General features: G+C 41.6%; 1 protein-coding gene across 3 annotated transcripts in view; it reads right to left on the minus strand.

Moving 5' to 3' along the window:
• FLT1 (fms related receptor tyrosine kinase 1) overlaps nucleotides 1-24,902 on the minus strand; it is a 138,791-nt gene that overhangs the window by 108,115 nt on the left and 5,774 nt on the right. For 2 of the 3 annotated variants that reach the window (XM_073340742.2, XM_073340762.2), the window contains exons 2-3: nucleotides 8,838-8,934; nucleotides 8,310-8,533 (exon numbers count right to left, since the gene is read on the minus strand). The exons of the other annotated variant lie outside the window; for it this stretch is intronic. In XM_073340742.2, coding sequence (XP_073196843.1) covers nucleotides 8,310-8,533; nucleotides 8,838-8,934 — 321 coding nt within the window. The remainder of the gene's footprint in view (nucleotides 1-8,309; nucleotides 8,534-8,837; nucleotides 8,935-24,902) is intronic. 3 annotated transcript variants of the gene reach the window in all.

The raw sequence follows: 24,902 nt of genomic DNA on the forward strand, positions 1-24,902 counted from the left end.
GCTCGATTCATATGCAGAATTCCCATTGACATCACTGGGGAGTTCCGCCATGGACTGAGGGCAGTATATGGCCCAAAGCCCTCCAAATGTCTTCCTGCTTTTGATTAAAAGGAATATGCATCATGTTTCCTAGCAGCGTTTTGTTTTCATAATTACTTTGGAGGCTTTTCCTGAGCCCCTTTGATTTTATTCTCCTTCCTTCTTAATGGTCATAAGGGGATATAGTCATTACTTCAGGACTAGCAGCTGGTGCTGGAGTAACAGAGTCAGAATACTCCAGTGAGATAGAACCTTTCTTCCCCAATTAATAAACCCTCCTGATCTCATCTTAGTCTTTTCTCCCCACCCCCCACCCTCACCCCCCAACCTACCTATTGCTAGCAGCTCCTGCCATGTTTCCCTTCTGATTGCCAGAGATTAATTTTTCCTTCCTGAGGTGATGTAACACAGTGGTGAATTAGACCCGTAAAGTCTAAATCTGACTTCCCTCCCCTATTCTTCTGGGCCATCTCCAATATGAAGTTTCTCCACCCTTTGGGTCTGATTCACCACTCCACTTTTACGGTGGTGTAACTAACTCTAGGTGTAAAAGCAAAGTAACACTGTGGTGAATCAGGCCATGGGGGTCTAATTCTGACTTTGAACAGAATGGTTTATCTTAAAAAAAGAGTATTTTCAGCAATGTTGAAGATCACAATAGCACGATGTATTATGCTCTTTTGGCTTTAAGTATTTCATTGGGAGGAGCATGTTTATTCTTTGCTAAACAACAGGGGGAAAAAACCTGAATATTTGCATAAGTTGGAGGTCACTTCTTACTGAATATTGTATTTTAAAACAATAATTGTGCCTGCAGTTAGTGGTTTTGTACTGTGTTTAACAAGGTTACCCGCAATATTTCCCACTCACAATCAACATGAAGCCACAAAAAGTGGTCACAGAATCACAAACCTCATGAAGGTCATTTGCTGTATTGTCTGTGAACATAAATAGCAGCTATTTTATTGAACTGGTCATAAAACAGATTAAAACATAAGAGCCTTAATTCAGGCAATATTATGACAAATATCTTGCACAAACAACTGGATTAGCACATATTGAAATGGCAAAGTCAGACAAACGGATGCTCCTCCTTTCCATACTCTGTGCCCTCAGGTTTCTTAACTTCAACTACACAAATCTCTGCCTCTGAAAAAGATTTGGAGGCCATGGTCGACGATCAACTGAACAAGAGTTCCCAATATGATGCTGTGGCTAAAGGAGCTAATGTGATCCTGGGATACGTAACCAGGAACCTCAAGTAGGGATGGAGTGGTTATTTTAACCACTGGAATAACCACTGATCACCGCTGGAATATTGTGTCCAGCTCTGGTGCACACAATTCAAGAAGGATGTTGATACGTTGGAGAGGGTTCAGAGAAGAGCCACAAAAATGAGTAAAGGACTAGAAAACACGGCTTACAGTGATAGACTCAAAGAGCTCAATCTATTCATCTTAACAAAGAGAAGGTTAAGGGATGACTTGATTACAGTCTATTTGGCTCTACCTGGGGAAAAATATTTAATAATGGGATCTTCAATCTAGCAGGAAAAAGTAGAACATGTTCCAATGGCTGGAAGTTGAAGATAGACAAATTCAGACTGGAAATAAGGTGTGAATTTTTTACAATGAGGGTAGTCAACCTTTGGAACAATTTACCAAGGGTCATGATGGATTCTCCATCACTGACAATTTTTAAATCAAGATTAGATGTTTTTCTAAACAATATGTTCTAGGAATTATTTTGAGGAAGTTCTATGGCCTGCATTATACAGGAGGTCAGATTAGATGACCACAATGGTCCCTTTGGCCTTGGAATCTAGGAGTCTATGAAAGTCAAAAAACACAGAGATAAAAATGTCAGAAGCAAACGCTGTGGGTGAAACCCTGGTGCCACTGAAGGCTAAGGGAGTTTTGCCATTCTACTCAATGGGACGAGGATACCTGTCTATATCATGCTTATCTTAGTGGTATTTCAGGCTCAAAAGAAATGGTTTCCCTACTTATAGAGTATACCTTTCTCCGATTCATACAGACATTTTTAAGGATCAAATTCTGTCCTCAGATATACTCATGTAAATTGTATTAAAATCCATGGGCCAAATTCTCCTTTCATTTACATTAATGCAACCCTTGACTTCAGTTATATCAGTTTCAGAGTAACAGGCGTGTTAGTCTGTATTCGCAAATAGAAAAGGAGGACTTGTGGCACCTTAGAGACTAACCAATTTATTTGAGCATGAGCTTTCGTGAGCTACAGCTCACTTCATCGGATGCAACTATCAGTGCAACTTCATGGAAGTCAATTGGGTTGCACTGGTGAAACTGAAAGAAGAATTTAGCACATTGGGAATGGACTGTGCACAGAATCTAGCCTTAAGTGGACAAAATTATTTCTAGAAGCCCTTCAGTCTTCTTTTCCTTTCCTAGCCCCAAAAATAATGGCCCTCCAGTGAAAATGATTGCTGGACATTGAAGAAAGAGTGACATTGAGACATAAATTAATAAACTTAGAAATAAACCCTGGACAAGAATAACTTGGCAAGCAAAATCCAAAGTAGAGAGGAGTTGAACATCTCAAGACTAAAGCACTTATCTTCAGACACAACAGGCTTATCAACATGGTGGAGCAATGCGCTTTACCAGGGTATGATTTCTAAAGTGCATTGACATGTTGCACATTAATTGGTCAGTGTAGACCCTGCTGGTGCCCACTAAAGGTTTCCTAGCACGCTTCAACAATACATCAAAGCACAGTCAGGAACAGGCAGATGCTTATCTTTACACATTGCGGGTAGTCCCAGTAAATCCAGTGGAACTACTCACAGTACACAAAGTGAAGCCTCCTTCCGCAGGAATGGAAACGACAAGTGATTTATGTCAATGTGTTTCTAAGGGACTCTATTTTGTAGCAGGAACTTTCTTATGCACTGAAAATGTGTCCACATACTGCATACAGCTGTAATATAGTTTAACCTAGTTTCCCTTTCATAACAAATGTGCTATTACATTATTGACTTTGACAGATTGTTAGCCAAAAAGTACAATTCATATGATAGAGATGTGCCAAATTGCAGAGATGGAACTTGAAAGGGATAAGGGAGATGCAGAGCCTCCCACACTGGGAACACTGGGGCAAGTTGTTCCATGGCCAGGTTATTACTGATTTAAAAAAAAAATACAGGAAGAAAATAATCTAAATCTTTGGTCAACATTCAGAGATTTGGGGGAGGGGGATTTGGGGGGTTTTGGGGTTTTTTTTAGTTTTTTTTTAAGTCACACCTTTACCAGTTAAATTCTCCTGACACTGGGTTTTTTTAACTTTAAACCAAAGTTTTTGGAGAGCTGTTATTAGACAGTCTGCCTGTTATGAGATGTAGTATCATGCAGGGTTATGAAAAGTGAATCCATTAGAGTCACATTTAAAATCCATTCCAACTCGAAGGCTTGATTCAGCCAGCTGCCAACAGAATTCCCAGTGATGTCAAAGGGAATTCTGTGCACCAAGGGTTTGCAGGGTGTGACTCTAGGGTTTCAAAATGTGCTCCCAAAAAACAAGCACTTTGAAAGTCCAAAGGCTTAAATTTTTCAGTGTCCACTAATTCTGGGGGCCTTCATTTTTGATTGCTCAGCTTGAAACACTTAAGTCATCTAATCTTGGGCACCCAAAAAATTGAAACAATCAAGATTAGAGGACATGTTTGAAACTGTAGTCATTGGTGATCTATGAATGTGTATACTTTAAATTGTATTGAAGTAAAATCTTGTTTAGTTGCTTCATTTTCAACATCTGGTACCCAGAATATTGTAAGAAGGGCGCATAGCAGGAGTATCGTTAAATATTTCACCATCCAGGGAATAGTGTCAAGGAGATAAATTAGCATACATGAACATTGACAATGCTAGGAAAGACCTTGAAGAATGACAAATTGGAGACTGATAATCAGATTAGGACTACATAAAACAATTCCCATTGCTGACCAAGATGCAAGACAGATAGCAGGTTCCCCTCAAATTCAGTGATACCCACTTTCATCCAGAAAGACAGGCCTGAAAGTGACAGACAGTCACTGGGGAATCCTGCCTTAGGGCAGCCAGTCAGTCAAAAGAGCTGGTATGCTACTAATTTGGTATGTTTTTTAAATATCTTCATCGCATTAATATGATCTAGTTGCAAGTGGAAAACCCTGCCCACATCACTCCTGTGAGTAACGTGAGTGTCCCATTAAGGGGGGTGTTCAGTGAAACGACCCACTTCAGACTGGTGAGCAGGGTGAGAACTCAGAGCAGGATTTGGCCTCATGATCATAAGGAACTTGCAGAAAGCCTTCCTGAGTTTCAAATTCCAATGTCCTTCTCCCTCCTCGGCTCATAGGGTTTCTATGGGCTTATGCACTATACGGATCCCAGTTTTCTTAGTGAACTGCAACAAAGTCAATGCTCTCAAGAATATTTGTTTCTTTTGCCTGACGCATCAGTTCCTGGTTGTCTGGGGCCAGAGTAACTACTGCATAGACTATGCACTCACCCCCCACAGCAACTCAATATTGGCCGTTCCAGTGGAAAAAGTGGTTTTATATATTGACTGGTTTCTGAAAGAATTTCATGTGGCCTGGCAGGATGATAATGGAAACCTAGGATCTTGAAAGTACCATGTTGAGTGTTGGGGCATATAAGATTTTCATCTCATCTTCCTCAGCAAGAATTTTCATTATCCCACAAGGGAAAAGGGACTTATATCTTCCTTTCTGTGTATATAATCTTTTCCTCTGCAATAGGATATTTGTATTACTGAACTGAAAGTCTTAATATGTCTATTCTTTTCTATCCAGTTCATATTCGAAGTCACTCTAATTACGGAAACAAGTAACATTTTCAAAACAATAAGCGAGGACTTCCTGTACAAACAATATTAACTTTCATGATTCCTTTTCTGTGTTTGTAAAGAGCAACTATTTACTCTCCTGTGCAGAGAGTTAAAACATGGGAAAGAGGCACCTTAGTGATCCACATGGTACTAGTATGGGGAATTGACTGACACATATGTCCTGTGACAGGAAACAATACATAACTACTAGTGATTCGGATTTTATACTAGTTTATTTCCCAAGCACCCAGAAATTAGTTCAAAAAATTAAAACCTTCAAAGGAAGTTTATTTATTTGTTTCCAAACTGAGCTCAATAAATGAGTTCCATGCTGGTTTCCAAAAAGCACTGATTTAAGTTAAGAGGCACTTTCATTGCATGCGCTTTCCCTTATAACTGATAACGCCACACTGATTCCATAGGAGAAACAGCAGACTGCAGCAGCAGGAATCATGAGGCACTTGGGTGAGTTAGATTTCTGTTTTTCTGTGGTTCTTTTATGCTCGTCATCAATTTGTTTTGTACCTTCACCCTTTGAGGAAGACTTGGGAAGCTTGATAACAGCAAAGGTAAGCTTCATTCCCCTCACTCTTTCACAGAGCTCACATTCTTCTTTTCCCTCTCTCTCTCTCCCCCTCTCTCTTTCTCTCTCCCCCCCTCCACCCCAGTGCATCCTGGGAATTGTAATTCCTGGACTCAAAGCTACAGGAGCCACCTAGGAACAAATTTACAAAGACAAACTGGGCTAGCATCTGCACCTAGCTAGATATAACAACTGTCCTTTTTTCGTGTATTCACAAAAACGCATCTCCCGTGGCTTGCTCAACATTTCTTCCTGAAGTTGTAAAATCTATGTAGGCTCAATAACTTTTCTCCCCACCTTACAAAAGTTCAGAGGAATACATTCATCAGGCACAGATCAAGCAGTTACCCTGCAACTTATTCCATTACCCCTAGGCTGGCACATGTATCCATTGTCATTTATATTGAGATTATCAACACCTGGTTGTTAAGGAACTGACACACCACTGAAAGCAATGTCAGATTCTAAAAACTGGGGTGCCAGAGATATCTCAGCTTGGGACAGGATTGCCTCTTGAACAACCTTTCACAAGTTTCCTGGGAAGCAAGGTGAAGGGTAAAATTTTCTAAGAATCTAAATCCCACTTTCAAAAGAGACGTAGGCATTTGGGAGTCTAAATCTCATTGAAAGTCAACAGCTCCTAAGTCACTTAGGCACGTTTTGAAAATGTTACCTGGCATATTAAAGGTTTTTTTCCTGCCTGCAGAAACCACTCTGTCTCTAAGGACCTTATGTTTCTCTCCAGCCATCTGCATCCACTAGGAAGCCCACCCTGATTCTTGTGCATCTGACATAGATTCTCTTTCAAATACAAGGAAACAACACATAAAGCACTCAAGAGGGACAAAGACTGACGGTGTCTCAACTTAATTCAGTGATAAACAAGTAGTGTTAACACCTCGTGCAGGAAAGAGAAAGAGAGAAAGTGAGAGAGAGACCAACATGTAGGAGTCTCCTGTATGTAGCAATGTAGACTTAGCACATGGTTTTCAGTCTGGAGTCAGGATGTCAAGTGGTCACAACAACTACCTTTGCTCTTCTCATATTGCTAAATGGGAGAGTATTCTCAGCTAGATGGGGTGGAAGGCTCAAGGGGGGTCTCAACAGGAAAAAGGTTAAGAACTACTATTCTAGAAAGCTGCATATTTTCATGGGCAGCAGGAAATGTTAGTCAATAAATTAGTAACCTTCTTTACACTTCTAGGGATACGTTCATAGCTGGCTGCCCAGCATTATGCTACTGAAAGTCACATAGGTAAATGTTTAAACACTAAGAGGAGTATATACTTTCGTAGTGTTGTTCAGAGGTAGAAAAAGCAGAAGTGACTATATAAATTTATTGAGCAATTCTAGGTAAGGCAGGATATAGAGCAGTGGTTCTCAAACTAGGGCCGCCATTTGTTCAGGGAAAGCCCCTGGCGGGACGGGACGGTTTGTTCACCTGCTGCGTCCGCAGGTTCGGCCGATCACGGCTCCCACTGGCCGCGGTTCGCCGCTCCAGGCCAATGGGGGCTGCAGGCAGGGCGGCCAGCACATCCCTCGGCCCGCGCCGCTTCCCACAGCCCCCAATGGCCTAGAGCGGTGAACCGTGGCCAGTGGGAGCCGCAATCGGCCGAACCTGCGGACGCAGCAGGTGAACAAACCGTCCCGTCCCGCCAGGGGCTTTCCCTGAACAAGTGGCGGCCCTAGTTTGAGAACCACTGATATAGACCAAAACGGATGGGTCTCTTGTTTTCTGTCAGACATAAATAACAGGTCTGATTGGTTCCACTTTTACACAGCCTCAGTCACGTTCTTCATTTTGCAAGACCAAAACCAAGAACGATCCAATCCAGCATCCACTTCAATAGGGGAGGCAGACACATAAGTCGGAAAAGTTTCCATTTTGGATTCTCTCTATCGCAGATTTTTAAAATCTATTAATCTGATAACTGACATTAATCTAGTCACGTTTTTGCTGTAAATTCAAAGAATTAAAGCTCAAGGAAGAATAAAATTCAAAAGCAAATGCAAAGCTTGTATTATAATTTTATTTTATTTTTAGTGACTGTTGTGCTTGATTAATATCCCTGCAGAGAACAAGGCCAGCAAGTCATTCTTAGTATTATAATGCAGGCATTTCCCATATATTACACAATCTTTGGTTGTTGAACACAGAAGAGCTGATATTCAGAATGACATAAAATAGAATCAATACGTTTAATATCTGATAGAATTCCAGAGTACTGAATGTTTTGAAAGTGACAAACACTTAAACATTAATTTTCTACAGGATGAGAAAATTCCCTTGGTAAACTGGAAAATGGATCTTTCCATCTGCAACAAGACAGTATTTGGCATCCTTTGGCCAGATAGCAGCCTATGGTCTTTTAACGGCAATTAGCATCGATAAGGAGTACCATGGCAGAGATATTTTTGAATTACCATTTGATACTGTGAGATGGTTCTGCAATGCCATAATCATTTCACAGATGCACATCTGGTCCATTTCATTTCAGATAAATCAACCTTGCAAAATTCTACTTGCCCAATGTGATGTGTGCTTGGATTTGCGTTTTTTCCTTCCATTCTTTTTCACTAGCAAATAAAACATTGACACTAAGTTTTTTGCACTGTCCTCCAGCCTCACAGTAAATGATGGGCAAGCAGATTTTGTACATGGGCTGGTAAATTTGCATAACCATTTTGCAAAGCTGAAGATGTCATTCACATGCAGCATTTAGATATTTAACGACAGTTGACTTGCAGCACTTTTGACCACTTTAACACTGTTGAATTTAAAGTACCAAAGGAGCATTTTAAAATATTGGAATCTTACCGTTAATAAATATATAGACCGTAGATTCTGTCTTCTTTTTTACAGCACTTGATGATGCATATTTGCAGCTATAGTATCCAGTGTCATTTGCTTGAGCTCTGCTCAAGGTCAGGCTACTACAGAACTGTTTGCCATTCCTTCCACAGGCATATTTAATTACTTTCAGCCTTTTGCTCTCCTTACTTGGAGCTTCAGGCAGAGACCATGAATGAACCATTTCCCCCCTGCAAACACAGATAAGGAAATAAAAACAATGATGTTGGGCTACAATTATATAGCTCCAGTTCCCAAGCTTTCTGTTTTATTATATCAGGCTATTTCTGGGGTTCTCTTTAATCTTGTTCTCCAAAAACAGCAACGGAAACAGAGAGCTATTAAACAATTGCCATTGAAGTTAGCCCCCCATTATCCCCCAACACTGTTCCCTGCTCCCCGTTTTATCTATCACAAAAAAAAAAGAAAAGAAAAACAAAAAAGTCCTGTGGATTAATACCCAGGAAAATTATCCAACCCAAGTCATCTGGTTACCTGCATGTGAGATTTAAAGTCTGGCCTGCTCGAATGACGTGTTGTGCGCCTTTTATACTCAGTTCAGGACCTTTTAATTTTGACCCTGAACTAGAGCCTAGAAAAACAATAAGAGAAGCATTAACAATGGTAAATAGCCTTCCCATATTCAATCTGCTCACATTCACAGTGTTATCATCACTGCAACGTTGCAGTGTAGCTGTTGGGTTTTTTCCCCCACACACCTTCCCCTGGGCCAAGGAAGTCTTTACTCAGGGCCCAAGAACCTCTTCTATGGAATTAACAAACAAAGCGGGGAAGGAATAGAGAGGAAACTTCTGCAAGGTTCCCCACACTGAGTTTGCTCCAGAATTGTTTCATTCGGGGGGACATGATTTTCCCACATGGAATAGGCCCTGGACCCTGTGGCTCAGTAGTAGACTAGTATCATGCACATGGTGGCTTGCTACCCCCATAAGCCTCACACTGATCACTCCCTAGCTATCTATCATCAATGGAACAGCACTAACAGGGCTCCCACAGCTAGTTACTGCCCCAAAGACATCTGACTGTGTCCTCTCTCCAGGAGGAACTCCACAGGGCCAGCGGGAGGACAATGCAAGCCCTAGCCCATTCCCCAGGTGCATGCCTGGGTTCATAGAGAGCTCTCTGTGCAGGCCAGAGACAGAGGGAAAGGATGAAGCCATGGAGGTGGCTGTCTCCCCTTTCCACGGAGGAGGCTGAGATGCATGTGTGGATCTCTAAGGCCCTCAGTTATGCTCAACTCTTGTATAAAACTCTCTGCAAAGTCAATGGGAGCTTTGAAAAGACTGAGTAAGGATGGCAGGATTTACCCCTTTTCATTTAAAGCCATAGCCCCTCTGTCTAACATCCCCTATGCTGCAAGCTCCTCTGCTGTAAAGAAGTCTTGTAAGGCCACTTGGTCTGTCCTTGCCCATCATTATAATATTTACATGGAATCTTTTATGTCAAGCAACCTAAAATATAGTCCTTTAAAAACAAGTAGCAGAATTCCTGTGGGGAAAAAAACAGTCAATGCACTGATCCTGATCTCCACTCACATCAACTGCAAAGCATCCAGAAGCTCGCAGCACAACAAGCAAATGTCAACTGTCTTAACCTAAATTTCGGCAGTACCAAAAGGCTGGGAAATGAAAGGGATAAGGATTTCATACTGCGGTAAAAGAGTGTCTGTAAACCTGAAAGGATCCAAGAGTAGTTTGATTTGAAGAGAAAAGGAAAGTAGTTTATAGCCAATATATGAAGGGGACAGCATTATATGGACAATTATATTGTCCATTATGCACTGAAATATGAGGGAGTAAGAGTTTAATCTGTCTATTTTAGATCATTTGAGGGGGCCTATCACAGTTGTGTCTAGGCACCAAATAGCATAGAGATCCATTTCCATGGTGGACTTTGTGCCATTCCCAGGTTCAGCAGCTTCTGCTTGTTAAGTGGTGTGTGCATGTGAATTTCTTGTCTGTAATGTCTGGAAGGCTTTTGCGAGAAGACACACATCTTGTATCATGTTCTGAATAGGGACAGTTCTCAAGCTGAGCTGAGGGCCTGCCACCACAATCTATCTCCTACTTTGGAGGTCTTAACCCTGGGCACTGTTCACTGCATTGTCCAGAGAAGGGGAGATGACTTGGTAGGCTGTGAGTGAAGAAACAATGTAGCTGGGCTGTGAGCCACCAAGAGTCTCAGTAAGCAAGATAAAGCCTTTTAATTGGCAATGGAAGTGAACGGGGAGCCAGCTGTGGGCACACAGCACCGAAGTGAAGTGTTCTGAGCAGTCTTTCCTGCTGGAGACGTGAGACACTGTGTTCTGTACAAGCTTGTGTTTCCTTGTTGCTTTCCTTCACACCCCCAGGTGCAGTGAATTGCAATAGTTTTGTATGGGCACTGTGTCCCTTGGGATCCTCAAGCGAACGAGATTAATGTGCTGATGAGTATGTCTGTGTGTATCTGCACTACTGCCCTCTCTACCAGATGGAACGTCAGACCTGCTCATTTGCTGCTATTTGTATGTCTGGTAGTTGGCCAGCAGAGAATACAAATACTACTACAGTTAACAGAGGTTCTCCTTTGACGCTGGGTGCGGACACAGAAGGTCCAGTTTGAGCCCTGCTGTAGACCATAAAGTACTTGTGACCAAGGTGTGAGGTAAAAATGCTGACAAATAAGTCATATGCATCCATAGAATCACTTCTATATGTATCTCATAAGCTATCACAATATGCAAAATTATATAAAGTTAAATTAATAAAATACAGTACTACATGAGGTTGACTGGCTGTCTACAAAGAGATTAAATGGCAGTTTCCTGCACAGATATCTTTTTAAAAAATCTATACTGGGTCTCTGCAATTTCTTTGAACAATGGTGGGCTGAAATGTGGAAATTAGTCTTTCATAAGAAAGCTGACTTTTTAAAAACCAATGTCACTTCTTTCCCTCCAAATCAAAGAATTTGCCTGAAGACTATTGTTTTAAATAGACAGTTTTGACAAATCAGCACAGCAATGGTCTGGTAACAAGTGATACATCAGTTTTTATTGTGTTCTCCTCATCAGCAGAATTGTTATAAAAGATAAATTCTAGCCCATCATAACATTGACACGTGTCAAACATCAAATGCCTGGCAACCCATTCTGGAAAATAAAAAACCCAGTATTTACAAAAGTCCAAACAATCCTTATAGACTGAAGACTGAATTCAACTTGTATTTGACATGACATATTAAATGCTTATGCTGTGGTGAAGTCATCAAACCCTTTCATGGTTGCTTAGTCCAGGCTAGAACTTGAGGGTGACCATGTGTGGGACACAAGAGAGCGATTAGTCAGTCTGGGAACTAGAAAGCCAGAAAGAACCACAAGATCTTTCTGTGCTCAGCAGCCTCACAAAAGAATTCCCTTTACAGTCATTACAACTGAATCCCATCTCTCAGCTGCACTGTACGGTATTCTGCAATTGCAACATGTAAAGTCTTAGCAAAAAGGTGGCTTAACCTGCATTCTGCACATTCTAAAGTGAGAGGTTTAGAATGCATAGCATTTCCTACTTTTTATTTCCATAGCATCCTTAAAAGTCTGGCCACAACCAATTTATATTGCCTCTTTTCCTATTGCAACTAAGCATTATACTGATGTTCTTGTCTATGCTGAACCTCTGGGGCTCTGCCTTAAAAACACCATCTATCTGCAACAGGGTGGACTAGGCCCTGAGGCCCCCTGCTGGATGTCTTGTGGTTTTGAGACACCCTGCCCCAGAAAAGAGCAGTAGAGGGGTCCTCAAAGCTGCCTAGAGTGGCTGTGTGGGAAGCTGCCAGTCAGGTCCAGGCAGGTCAGTATAAGAAGAGCTGCTGGACCAGAGTGGGTTTAGTTCCTTGCTAGAACTAGGGGAGAGTAGATGTGCTCCAGTCTGGCTGCTAGGACTCCACAAGGACAAGGCCTCGCGGTAAAGGTGAAGAATGTGTGGGAGCCCTGGGGAAGTTGCCCACGGAATTAAACAATGCAGTTTATTTAAAGGGACATGGTGGAAGGCTGCTACCTAAAGGGTCCCTGCACTGGGACCCAGAGTAGAGGGTGGGCCCCACCAGCCACTGGGAAAATGACTGGACTTTGAGGTACCCCAGAATGGGAACTGAACTGTAGTGGCCCAGCTAAAGAGCTGGGGCCAGAAAGGGCCTGAGAGGGTGAAGACATTGGCTCCAGGGAAGGAGCCCTGCGTCACTGTTCTATTCTAGAGCAGGGACAGACAGAGAGACATTACAAAGGGCACTGAGAGAGGCCACTGTTGAACTTGTACCCCAAAAGGAGTTTGTGTTGCTTTTATCTCACAGACAGACTGTTTTTGACTTGGCTGAAGGGCTGAGTCACTGAAGACCTGCCAAGAGATCCATCAGCCAGGTGGGTTCTCGCAAGAGGTGGGTGCCACCCCAATATAAGAACTAAAACCAAAAGCAGGCTCATCTCTAACCAAGAGAAAAGGGGCCATCCACAAGAGGTGGGTGCCCCCCCCCCCGCCAAGAAAAGACTGTGATTGCAGTTTTATTGGCCAGAGAGAAAAGGGGATACTGTGAGAGGTAGGTGCTGACCCTGTTACACTATCTTTAATCATTTGTATTTACTGAGGCACTGGAAAATTGCAAGTAGACTCTTCAAAAGAAATCTCTCTTTAAAATATTCCCTATGTATTTCTGTTCTATTTCTATAACACTTCTTCAGCACACTGCAAAACCTGTGATATTGAAAAGCACACAGCTGAGTAGTGACATCAGGATTTGACCCTGAGGCAGAACACTTAGCCAAAGCCCATTGAAACCAATGGGAATCGTTCCACTGATTACAATGGACTTTAGAACAGACACCCTAAAGACATGAGCTGAAGTTCACTGAGTATTGACATGAGGGATTTGGCCTATAGGACGAATGCATAATCAGTCCCAACAAATGCAAAATCCCTCTTCATTTCAATGGGACACTTTTTTTCCATCTTAAGGAATGCAGAATCAGTTCCTGCAAGAAAATGTTCTCCTATATATTAGTCTCTTGAATATAACTTCTGAATTATTCAGTTGCCTTGATTAAATTTAATTCATTCATTGGAGGAAGGGCTGCTGTCCCTACATTCTAGTTATCTTCAGATCACTGTCTTATTTGTTAAATTTGTTTTGTATGTAAAAATTAATCTGAACTTGTCAAAATATTATCATAGGCCAGATCTGCAGCTGGTGTAAAATCAGCGTAGCTACATTGAATCTGACCCCCAGTATAATGAGTAAGCTCTCAAGGCAGGTCTTTGTCTTAATTTTCTCTCTACCTTTTTGGGGTATTTTCAACCACGTTTACATACCAAAAGCAGATGTTTATTCACTAGAGACCAGGTAAGAAAAGATCCTGCAGCTGTTTCCTAGATTATTTCAATTACTATTTTTACATGTAAAAAGTGAGTAAATAAATGTGTCTGCTGGGGTATGCAGACAGAAGACACTTGGTGATTGAAGTTAATGTGGTTACATTACATTTTTCTCATTCAAGGCCCGATTGAGGAAAGCATCTAAGCTTATGCTTAAAGTTCAGTATGTGCATAAATCCAAGTCATTTAAAGGGAATTTAAGCCCATGCTTAAGTGGCTCCCTGAACAAAAGTGCTTTCCTGAAACAGGACCACAAGCATTATCAGAAACTTGTACATGAGTCATAAAGTCTTTTGTGGCTCATCGACAACCACATTGTTCATTGGAAATAAAATTCAGTCTGTTTCTAAATGGACTGTTAAGTGACGCTTCACTCCATGTGATTATGGAAATATGCTTATGAATGTAAATATAATGTAACTGGAATATGCTTTATGCAAAAAGTCTCTTGTAAAGTATCATTACAAAGCTTATAATCTACTGAGTGTGTTCATCCTATTTGTATGAATGTATCATTCTTGTATCTGAAGCTAGAAATATGAAGTATTACTGTGAGGTCCTATTGTAATTATGCAAAGTGTGGGCCTTTAATGGTGGCTTGGAATCTTGATGGCTCCCATTAACTAGAACAATTGGTTGTAAATGGCTCTGTTTAATTGTAAGTGTTCCTGTGAGTCAAGCCGGAAAGAATGGAGGTTTGGGGTCTAGCAGAATTTGTGACCATGTCACCTGGTACTGGAATCCATCTTAAACCTGGTGCTTTTCCATTTAGAAGGAGGGATGGAGACCCAGAGAGACAAAAGATTCCCGCCTTGTGCCAAAGCCATAGAAGAGGGTGGAACAGAAATCCCCTAATTACCACCTGAGCTGGAACAAGGACTGTACCAGGGGAAAAGATTGGGCCCAGACTAGGAAGGAATCTAGCCTGTGAAAGAAGCTTATTGGAACATCTCTGAGGGTGAGATTTACCTGTATTCAGTTTCTTAAATGTATTAGGCTTAGACTTGCGTGTTGTTTTTATTTTGCATGGTAACGTACTTTGTTCTGTCCATTATTACTTTGAAACCACTTAAATCCTACTTTTTATACTTAATAAAATCACTTTTTTGTTTATTAATAAACCCAGAGTAAGTGATTAATACCTGGGAGAGCAAACAGCTGTGCATATCTTTCTATCAGTGATATAGAGGACAGACAATCTGTGTTTACCCTGTATAAGCTTTATACAGAGTAAAATGGATTTATTTGGAGTTTGCATCCCACTGGGAGCTGGGTGCTGGAGACAAGTGACTTGCTGAGCAGTTTTTGGTTAAAGTCTGCAGCTCTGGGGGCGTGGACCAGACCTGGGTCCGTGTTGCAGCAGACTAGTATGTCTGGCTCAACAAGGCAGGGTTCTGGAGTCCCAAGCTGGCAGTGGAAAATGGGCTCAGAGGTAGTTTCAGCACATCAGGTGACAGTCCCAAGGGGATCTGTGACCAAACCTGTCACAAGAAGAAAGGGCCACAAATCTATAAAGAAGTGATTTATGATTTGGCAACTCTGATAGGAAATTTACAGTGTTTTTTTTTATCGTCTTTCTAAAAACTGATTTTTTGGCTCTGCTAACAAGTGCACTAATGATGTACTGGATAAACTCTTGTAGACACTTAAGATCTGACTGATTTTCAAATCTGAATCACTAATGCTAGATGTAAATATTGAGAATCTGATTAAATTTGCTTTATAATAAAAATCCAAGAAGGGTTGCAACTAGCCAGTAGTGGTCAGGCAGCTGTTGAGAAGAAAAATTAGACACTTTGGCTTAACTTTTGTCAATGCTCTCAAGCTAAACAATTTGAATATTCCAATGACCATGTATTTGATGATTATGCGCATTCCTCTATTCATGAGGATTCTAAGATTCAGGCAGCAAGGAAAATTATTTGTTTTATTTGTACATAAGGCAGAAGTCAGACCAGTGATTGGAAAATATGGGTGCCCATGACAATACGTACCACCAGCTTGACTTTTAAGAACAAATTATTATTAAATACAGTAGCTGCCAAAGATCAATCAGGACCAGGGCCCAGTTGCACTAGAGTCTTGTTGGCATTGACACTGTACAAACAAAAAGGAGACAGTCTTTCCTCCACAGGACACAATCGGAGGCTGTCTACACCGCAAAGCTTACAGCGGCACAGTTGTGCCGCTCAGGCCTTGCCATGGTAAGGCACGCAGTATAGCCGCTCTTTATCGCCAGGAGAGAGCTGTCCTGATGACAAAATAAAACCACCCCCAATGAGGAGCAGTAGCTTTGTTGGCAGGAGAGCCGGTGCTTTTCATTGGTAAAACTTGTGCAGGGAGGTGTGTGGGTTTTTTGTTTTTTTTCCCCACACCCCTGAGCAATACAAGTTTTAATGACGAAAGTGCAGTGTAGACATAGTCTAAGAGGTTTTCTGGGGATTCTATCTCATGGAGTGGGTATGGCCTAATTGCCACCACTGAACTCAGGTCATCTACGGGGTGCTCCAGAACACTAATCACAGGGTCAACCAGCTAGTCATTCATTGGAGTGTTCTGGTTATGGTTTGTTTTTTGTCTGTTTTGTTCTGCTAATGGCGAAGGACCAAAAATGTTACAAATGTTGCACTCTTTTTTCTGTTAATCTGTGGTATCAGAAGCAAAAATGTCCCTGTACAGAATCTCAAGAAACACCATTCAGAACTTTTATAAAATAGAAATCCTTGGAAATGCATGCTTCATTATAATCCTGGAAACCTGCCTCATAGTTACTGAGCTCAATGCAGGAAATTCTCTAAGCACCCCAACCTGTGATCAAAAGAAATCCCAGATACATTTGATATGTATCCAGGTTTTGTCCTACTACATACATTAACTAATCTAAAAGATACAGCTGTGTTTTGTAATCAGTGTGTGCAGAATTTAAAAACCGCTCTAGTGTTGGCCTAACTCTGCTCCCATTGAAGTAAACTGGATTCTTACTGTTGACTTCAAGTGCACTTTAAATATTTAACTCCAGTAATTAACCACATTAACACTTAGGCACCTAACTTAATATTTGCCCTTACAGACCCAATATATAAGGCTTGACACATGTTTAATTTTTCAGATTTCCAGCAACAAAGCCCTGAAATACAGAATCCTATTTGTATTAAAAAGTCCACACACACAATAATAGAGTTACCACTTAAGTGGTACAGGTCTGAAGAGAAATAGCTTTTCTTTACATTCCATCCCTGCATGGGTCATTAGCTTTCCTACATTTTTTTAAATGATACAAAAATGATTCAAAGAACAAATGCAATAGGGTTTGACAAGCTTACCAGAAAAGACAAAGAAAAGGAGAATCGCACAGAAATTCCTACTGTCAATATTTACAAGGGGATCACGCCTTCTGTGTACCTTCTTCAGGCATTTTACTTGACACTGGCTTTTTGGAAAGGTCATGGCTTAACAGGACATGTTCATTAATCATTATGCCTGTCACTAAGCGACCATCAGCAACCTACCCTTACAGTGACCTACATTGGCGTGTAACTTCTTTTCATGTGACAACAGAATGACTCTCCCCTCCCCCATATTCACTTTTTTTAAAGTTTGTCAGACACCTTTAAGTCAGCCAATCAGATTATTGAACCAATGTGTGACCTAAACTAGTGTTTGCGCCAAAGTTACCCACGCTGCCTAAAGACAGGGTCAAAGAACTGTTTGAAAAGGCACAGAACCCAGCTTGGGCAGTATTTGGTATATGAGGTAGAGCTTTCAGCTGGAGATGCAAAGAAGCTAAAGAATAAGTGCTTGAAGTATGTTCAACATATGATGGAACTACAGCACCCTTTTTGCACTCAGTAAACAAACTTGTACTCTGACTATTTTGTGGACTTATACATAGCCTTATTTCACATTATTGTACACCCCAGATAAAATACATGTGTATATGTAAATGTTACTGATATTGTGTCTGATCTACAGAGTACATATATGCCCCAATTCTGCAACCACTTACACACATGGGTAACTGAACACGTGGGATGAAATGAATAAATCTTCTGTCTCGTTAAATGTTGTTTTTTACTAACATCCCTTCACCACACCAGTTAGCCTGAATGTATTACCTAAGCTTTCTTTATCTACACAATGAAGAGGTTAATGAGAACGATCCGTTTATCTTTGCCAACTGCGGTGTACATAGAGCTTCTGGATTTAAAGTGCCATCAGTGTGCAATAAAGTTATCCATCATAGCCTAATTGTTTTACTAAGTGTCAGATTTGCATGCATTTTAAAGCTCATTAAACATATCTCGCCCTTAGTGCTTTCTATTGTCAATTATATTTTCCTCCCAACTTAAACAAATTTATACTCAATCATCAGACATAATTTTTATATTGGTACAGGACACTCTACCATTGGTAGGAGAATGGTTAAGGTCCCCTAAGGCCTTTCACCTCTCTAATTCCCACTATTCACAATTCTTCTTAGCCTGAATAATTTAAAGATTCTTCATTTAAAATATGGGCTAGACTGTGCATTTCTTACTTATGTGTATGTTCGCTGCCTCATACGAGTCAGCCCACTGAAGGGAATGGAAACACTCACACTGGTAAACACACATGTAACAATTGCAGAATGGAGCCAAAATAACCAAAAGTGTGGCTCCATTCAGTGGACCTCTATTGAAAACAATGGTCCTATACTGATTTACACTTGCTGGCTCATTGTATGGATATTGGCCAATCTATTCTTCTGTATACATGACTTGTTCTATTCTAATTTATTTTTTTAAAGACACTTTTGTGCTCTCAAGTCTTTATTACAGAATTCTTGTTGGCGTACTGTTACATTATGACCTTTTCTAAAGAAACTTGGTGCTGTTCAGTGAGTAAAGTCAATTTATTTTTGGTTGGAATATTTGTGTCTGTGCATAGTTTTGGTTCCATTACTGAGCTAAATGATACCTTTGCTTAAAATCAATCATAAAATATCAGGGTTGGAAGGGACCTCAGGAGGTCATCTAGTCCAACCCCCTGCTCAAAGCAGGACCAATCCCCAACTAAATCATCCCAGCCAGGGCTTTGTCAAGCCTGACCTTAAAAATCTCAAAGGAAGAAGATTCCACCACCTCCCTAGGTAACGCATTCCAGTGTTTCACCACTCTCCTAGTGAAAAAGTTTTTCCTAATATCCAACCTAAACCTCCTCCACTGCAACTTGAGACCATTACTCCTTGTTCTGTCCTCTTCTACCACTGAAAACAGTCTAGATCCATCCTCTTTGGAACCCCCTTTCAGGTAGCTGAAAGCAGCTATCAAATCCCCCCTCATTCTTCTCTTCCGTAGACTAAACAATCCCAGTTCCCTCAGCCTCTCCTCATAAGTCATGTGTTCCAGTCCCCTAATCATTTCTGTTACCCTCTGCTGGACGCTTTCCAATTTTTCCACATCCTTCTTGTAGTGTGGGGCCCAAAACTGGACACAGTATTCCAGATGAGGCCTCCCCAATGTCGAATAGAGGGGAACGATCACATCCCTCGATCTGCTGGCAATGCCCCTACTTATACATCCCAAAATGCCATTGGCTTTCTTGGCGACGAGGGCACACTGTTGACTCATATCCAGCTTCTCATCCATTGTAACCCCTAGGTTCTTTTCTGCAGAACTGCTGCCTAGCCACTCGGTCCCTAGTCTGTAGTGGTGCATGGGATTCTTCAGTCCTAAGTGCAGGGCACTTTGAAGAGTCATTTATAGCTCTGATTTCCTTCTATTTGCAAGAAAGCTATTCACCTCGTCTATCTTTGGTTTAACTCAGTATATTTTTTCAGTTACTATCCATACTGCATGTGGCAAAGCAGAAACCTAACAAACAGCTACAGTGCAAAAATCTGAGTTATTCTGACTTTCTGAAAAGTTCACAACACCACCCTCTAACTCAGCTTCTTCTATGGTAGCCCCATTACCTATTATAATGAATGCCTCACAATCTTTAATGCAGAGGTCCCCAAAGGACCCTTGGGGGGAGTGTGGATGAATGTTGGGGGGGGGGAGCAGCAGGACCTAGGCCAGCCCTCATAAGGGGCAGCAGGGAGCACCAGCCAGCCTTGCTTCACCCCCAGCTCTGCTCCAGCCCCTGGCAGTGGTCCCAGCTAAAGCTCCACTCCAGCTCCAATCTCGCCCCCAGCCTTGGCCCCTGACCGCAGCCCGGCTTCTGCTCCCAGCTCTGGCCTCCACTCAGCCCTGGCCACAGTTCCGTCCCCATCTGTGGCCTCAGCCCCTAACCCGTATCCATGCCCCCCACCCCCAGCCATGGCCCTGCTCCCAGCCTCAGCTCCGAGCCGGCGGCGCAGATGGAGTATGGTAAGGTATGACCATGAAAAGTTTGTGGACTACTGCTTTAATGTATTTATGCTCATAGCACTCCTTTAAGGATGGGATGTGTTATTATCCCTTGTTAGAGATGGAGAACTGAGGCACAAAGACTTGCCCAAGGTCACACAGGAAGTTTGTGGCACAGCATCCTGTCTCCCACATCCTAGCTTATTGCCCTAACGGCTGGACCATCCTTCCTCTTAAGTAGACCATCTCAATAAACGAGCATAATGGAATAGTAGCTTTAATTTAAATGGAACTATATATGGCAGTAGCACTATATACAGTAATAAGAGTTTATAAGTTTTCAGCAAAGATATCAACAGCAATAATTAGAAACACACACCGTGTGTTCATGCTGACCTGCCTTATTTCTCACTGACTCTGCTCTATAACTCATGCATGCCTTGCTTGCAACCGCCACGTGTCCTATTTTACTTGCAAGTTCAAGAACGTCATTAAAAGTTACTTGCATACAAAATGGGCATCACCACATCAGGATGATAATTCACAGATTCTTACCTTAAAGCTAGAAGGAACCATTGTGATCATCTAGCCTGACCACCTGTGTAACACAGCCCAAAGAATCTCACCCACTAATTTTTGCATCAAGCTCAAAACTTCTGTCTGAGCTACTTTAAACTATCAAACTATTTTTAGGGCATAATCATCAGACTATGAGAGTGGATGAGCTAATCTCCCAGTAGGACCTGAGCCAGCACATTTTGAAAATCTCAGGGTTTACTACCCGGTGTCAGAAAAGTCCTGTGTATGGTAATTAGCTCCTACTCTGGCTCCATGTCCTGGAGTCAAAAGGCAGTCAGATATACAGATGAGTAGCTAGCTGCCCGTGGGAGACCTTGACAGGCAGAGGAAGATGTACCCTTTTCACCAAACCTCATGCTCAGGTCTGGATCTGAGATTGAGGTTCTGAGATTGAGGTGGCTGCACTATTGTTTAAAATGTATGCATTTAGCATTTTGAAAAAATAAAAATTGCCATCTGCTACACAAGCAACTTGTAACACCTAATAGTTAAAACCGAAGGCAGTACAATTCTGACAGCCTCTCAGCTGCATACTTGGGTGGTACACGCTACCAAGCCTGCAGCAGTAATGTTCTTGTATATGTATGTATTCTCATATGTACCCAGACACGTACATCCCAAACACTGACTCCTCCTCAGTAGTGAAGATATTCCTGGCCTAGTGGCGAAGTGAAGCTCACAAGAATCTAGGCTGCAGCCACTTTATTTAAAGGTGTAAACATCTTTGTTGATGGTATCTAGAAATATAATATCAAGTCACAGTTACAGGTGAGTGCATGAAATAAACATGCATGCCAATTAGCAGCATCCAAAGTTCTGCCATTTCCCATAGTACGTTGACAGCTATGATCATCACACAAGTAGTAAAGACCATAAAAAGGATGCCAGCAGTGCAACGCTCTGAGCCCAGGTATTAGGTGCTCACAGAAACTTTCTCCATTCAGATACTTATTAGCTAAGTATTTGGAAAGTACTGTACTACTATAGCGTAAATACAGTGAGACCAAAACTTCTATAAAGGAGTCATGTAAAATTCCTACATAGAGCAAACAGATGAGTTTCCCCACTCCAACTAAACTGAACAACAAATACACAATTCCTTTCCTAGCAAGCTTCCTAACATTCATTATAGCGTCTCTTGCATTAGAAAGACAAGTTATAACAGACTGGATTTGGGGAATATTTTGTATGGACATCTTAAAAACTCAGAACTCTGCCTACAACTCTCTGGGAACATAAGACTGGAAGGGATCTCCTGATGATATGGAGTCCAGTCTCCTTCTGTCACCGGCAACCCCATCATCTAATCCAGTTCGTAAATTTATCAAGCTCCTTCTTAAAACTAGTTACATTGTTTGACCCCCACTATTTCTATTGAGAGGCTGTTCCAGAACCTCACTGCTCTGATGGTTAAAAACCTTCTTTTCATTTCTAGCCTAAATTTAATCATGGCTAGCTGTCCTTGCACCAACGTTGTTCTTCACCATAAATAGCTCTTCTCCCTTCCTGGTGTTCACCCCCCTGATGTATTTATATAGAGCAACAATAACCTCTCTCAGCTTTTGTTTTGTAGGCTAAACAAGCCAAGCTCTTTTAATTTTCACTAGCTCCATCTGACATCTCAGCCTACCAAATTCCATCTATTTCACAGTTTATTACTAATCAAGACACAGAAGCAAACTGAGTGACTAAGCAGAAAAGTTGCAGCATTTCCCCTGAGCGCAAAGCTTCTGAGTTATTATTTTCAATATTCCACAGATAACACCCCCCAAAAATGCTGTAACTTTAAGAGAGAAAATACAACACCAGAATGTTACTTTCATCTTCATTTTTTTAATCTGTAAAATAGACCTATTATTCAAAGGCCCTGGATACATGCACAGGAAAAACCTAATGCAACAATTAACTTTTAAAACTAGAGAGTCAAACAGGAACAGCAGATTCAGAGTAAAGGACTTTCCCACTTCCTCTAAGACACACTCCACACACCCTGTCCCTGTGTAGGGTCAAACTTACCCGCTTTCTTGGTTTGGACTTTGTGAATAAATAAATCAGCAATCAGACAAAAAAGGCCAGTCCAAGACTCCTCCTGAAGTTTGGCTGTTCTTAGAGTACTTAGCTCAGGACAGCTCAGCCCACCTCCTAGGTCCTCTGTCTCATACCCAAGCTTCCTCGATCAGGGCAGCCTAGTGCTGAAGGCTGCTTTCCCCCTTTTTTGTTAGAGACTTCCTCCCTTCTGGCAGGTGTGGTAGGGCAAGACCAGCTTTAAGCAGCTGTCTGAAACAGACCACTAACCTCATCTTGCTTTGATCCACTGTGTGATTTGTCAGTAGATTAGGACCTCAAACTATTAACCAGCTAAAAGGACAATAGTGCTAAATTAATTGCAGTCATTTAACTCCCTCTCAGCAAATCAAATGACATTTGGCTATTAGAGCTGCCATAAATATGACCTGATTAATGGCCCGGTTCATGCTATCTTACAAGGAAACCTGTATTGAAGGAAAAGGAAGCATCTGATGAAGTGGGTTATAGCCCATGTTTATGCCCAAATAAATGTGTTAGTCTCTAAAGTGCCACAAGGACTCCTCATTGTTTTTGCTGATACAGACTAACACGGCTACCACTCTGAAACCAGTTCCATCGTGGTGGTTCATTCCATTCCCCCCCATATAACCACAGGGCAAGATCCATCTACAGAAAGGAGCTAGGGAGTATGAGATTGCACTGTTTTATGAATATACCCCAATTTAAAAGGGAAAAAATATACACAGATTATAATTTTATACTACAGCATCACATCAGACAAGGACAGCTGGATTTTTTACCCCAAATTTTGAATATCAGGACAAAAGCAGGAAAAGTTATATAACATAATATGGTAAAAGACAGTCGTTATTTTATACACACTCGCTATAAAGGCTGACGGCACCTAACTTAAACAGGCATCAAGTTTACGTTGGCTCCTTTGGCCCTTGAGTCTACAGCTTTTTAATACTCTAATTAACAAAATTGTTTTGGATTCTACCACAAACAACTTTCCTCAAGGAAACTTTCCCTGGGGAAAGGTTATTCCATAACTGCCTACCGCAGGGTTTCTTGCACCTTCTCTGAAGGCTCTTACACTGAACACTGTGGGTGACAGGATACCGGGCTAGATGGATCTCTGGTCTGATCCAGTGTGGCAATTCCTATGTTAACACTATTCCAAAGAAATTCAGAATTTTGTCTGAGTCATTTCCATGGGAGACTCATTCATTCAGTTAAGAGTGGAAATAAAAGACTTGGATCCTTCCATTCCATGGGAAATCACACAGGAAGCGGGTTGGGGGAGAATGATGTGAAATTCTTCTCATGAAGTTTCCCCACACTCACCCCCAGGGAGTGGAGCTGATCGTTCTGGCCTAGGAAAGCAGGGCTCTCAGGGGATCTGTCAAAAGAACAGAGAGATCTGTTCAGAGATCCTGTACCTCTACAGTGTCTGAGAGGCCCTGTGCCCTCCTCCCTCACTTTCTGTCTAATGGAGCCAATGGGGAGGTGGTGTCAGGACCTTCCCAACCAGCTAATGTCCTCCCCAGTCAGCTGATGCCCTCCAGTGAAGTTCCACAGGGGGTGGGGGAGAGGAGCAGGGGCAGAATGACTGTGTCTCAGGCTGCAGTAACACTTGGGTGAATTTAGTAATAGCATTCAGGGGCCACGGGCAGAGAAGATGATGTGGTTGTGTAACTGAATTCCAAGGGACTCTGCTTAGGAGTAATTATGTGTATGTATGAAAAACTGTTTGCAAGAGTGGTCCCATATTCCAAAAGCATGCTGGGATCCTTCTGGAGGAAAATCACGATACAACTGTAAATCATTATCACTGTCATTACACGTGAGCACACCTGCTATGAGGGTATGTTATTAAAAAAAAAAAAGGCAGGAAGTAGTGGCAGATTACTTTGAAGAATTATTAACTGGGATGTCAGGTGTGTTTCTTCATAAACACAAAGCAGACAACGTTCTGAGAAACAGAACGGACAAAAGTAATAGATTCACAAGGATTTATAATGATCTTGAATTACTTCTGATAATATATTAGGCAAAATCATGCTTTCCTTTACATTAGGCTGGTATATTTCCTCCCACCTTGCCATGAACAAATTATACCCCTAGGCCCTCTCTCCCTCGCTGTATGTACTGGCTTTGCACCATGATACTCCTTTCCAGGGTGGGGGAATGATACTGAGTTT

The sequence above is a fragment of the Lepidochelys kempii genome, chromosome 1, assembly GCF_965140285.1.
Source record: "Lepidochelys kempii isolate rLepKem1 chromosome 1, rLepKem1.hap1, whole genome shotgun sequence".
NCBI classification, from domain to species: Eukaryota; Metazoa; Chordata; order Testudines; family Cheloniidae; genus Lepidochelys; species Lepidochelys kempii.